The sequence below is a fragment of the Myotis brandtii genome, unplaced genomic scaffold (genome assembly GCF_000412655.1).
Source record: "Myotis brandtii unplaced genomic scaffold, ASM41265v1 scaffold406, whole genome shotgun sequence".
NCBI classification, from domain to species: Eukaryota; Metazoa; Chordata; class Mammalia; order Chiroptera; family Vespertilionidae; genus Myotis; species Myotis brandtii.
This window is the reverse complement of record NW_005365599.1, coordinates 1,866,212-1,867,535: the sequence shown is the minus strand read 5'-3', so window position 1 is coordinate 1,867,535 and position 1,324 is coordinate 1,866,212. Positions and strand designations below refer to the sequence as shown.

Here is a 1,324-nt window from a genome sequence, read left to right as displayed (position 1 = left end):
TGCTCTGAACAGAAGCTCCAGAGGATCCACAGGCCCCAAGCTTAGCCAACATAATCCCAGGCTCAGGAAACCAGAAGTTTTGAACTATGGATTGTGTGTGTGTGTGTGTGTGTGTGTGTGTGTGTGTATACTTTTCCCTCAGGTATGTATGTGGTGCTGGTGTGTGTGTCTGTGACTCCTCTTCCTAAAGGTAGATAATAATAGCCAAGGTTTTAGTTTGTTTTTCAATACATTTTTATTGATTTCAGAGAAGAAGGGAGTGGGAGAGAGAGAGATAGAAGCATCAATGATGAGAGAGAATAATTGATCGGCTGCCTCCTGCATGCCCCCTACTGGGGGATCCAGCTCACAACCCAGGCATTTGCCCTGACCAGGGATCAAACTGTGACCTCCTGGTTCATGGGTCACACTCAGCCACACCAGCTGGGCATAATAGCCAATGTTTATGAATATCTGCTGTCAGCCACTGTTCTGAGTATTTTTCTGACATCCACTCTCTTAATCAGGGCAACCACTCCATTGGGGGGGGGGGCACTGATGTTATGCCAACTTTCCAGGTGAGGAAACTGGCACCGAGAGGTGATGCCCCAGGTCTCACAGAGAGGAGCCTGTGAGAGGGGTTGACTGGGGCAGTCTGGCCCCAAAGCCAGCTGTCCCCTCCCTCCACCACTGATGCTGCCTCTGCCGGCCCCTGGGCTTGTGGAAGGAAGCAGCTATTCCTGTGTATTGCTAGCCATCTTCATCTGATCAGAACCTCGCACGATGCGGGCAGCAAAAGCTGCTTCAGATTATTTGTTGATGAAATGAACTTTTGCTAGGCGGCGAAAGCTGGGTCAAATCCCAGAAACAGACAGCTCCTGGGGGCGGAAACCCAACTTTCTCCCATTGCACAGCGCTGCCAGGCCATCCCTGCCCGTCCCTGCCACAGTGGCCAGCCAGCCAGGCCCTCCTGCTTCGTGTCTGCACGAACAGGGAAAGGAGCGCAGGCAGCGCCCTGAACAAACCAGAAAAACAGCCTTCCCCTGCCCTTGGCCCCGCCTGCCGCCCGAGGTCTCCCTCTCCCCGCCCCGCCCCCCACCCACGGGGGTGCAGAGGGAGCCACCCGGGAGGCAGCTTTGGACTCTGCACCCTGGGGTGGGGTGTGTGCCGCCTGCTTCCCGGCGGGCTGAGTCCTCCTCTGCCGTCCATGGAAGGGGCCAGGCCCCCATCGCCCGGAGACCAGCTGGAGCTCTCGGTGCTCGAGGGGCAGCCGGACGAGCAGACGCCTCTCAATGGAGCCGCTCAGGTCGTCCCTTTTTCGGCCGAGGAGCCCCGTCCAGCCCCG

At 57.0% G+C, this 1,324-nt stretch overlaps 1 protein-coding gene across 1 annotated transcript in view; it reads left to right on the top strand.

The window, feature by feature from the left end:
- The first annotated feature begins 417 nt into the window (after positions 1 to 417).
- Positions 418 to 1,324, top strand: part of LOC102257426 (chromosome unknown open reading frame, human C3orf52) — a 31,061-nt gene continuing 30,154 nt past the window's right edge. The window contains exon 1 of the mRNA XM_014545408.1: positions 418 to 1,324. Coding sequence (XP_014400894.1) covers positions 1,187 to 1,324 — 138 coding nt within the window. The 5' untranslated portion in view covers positions 418 to 1,186.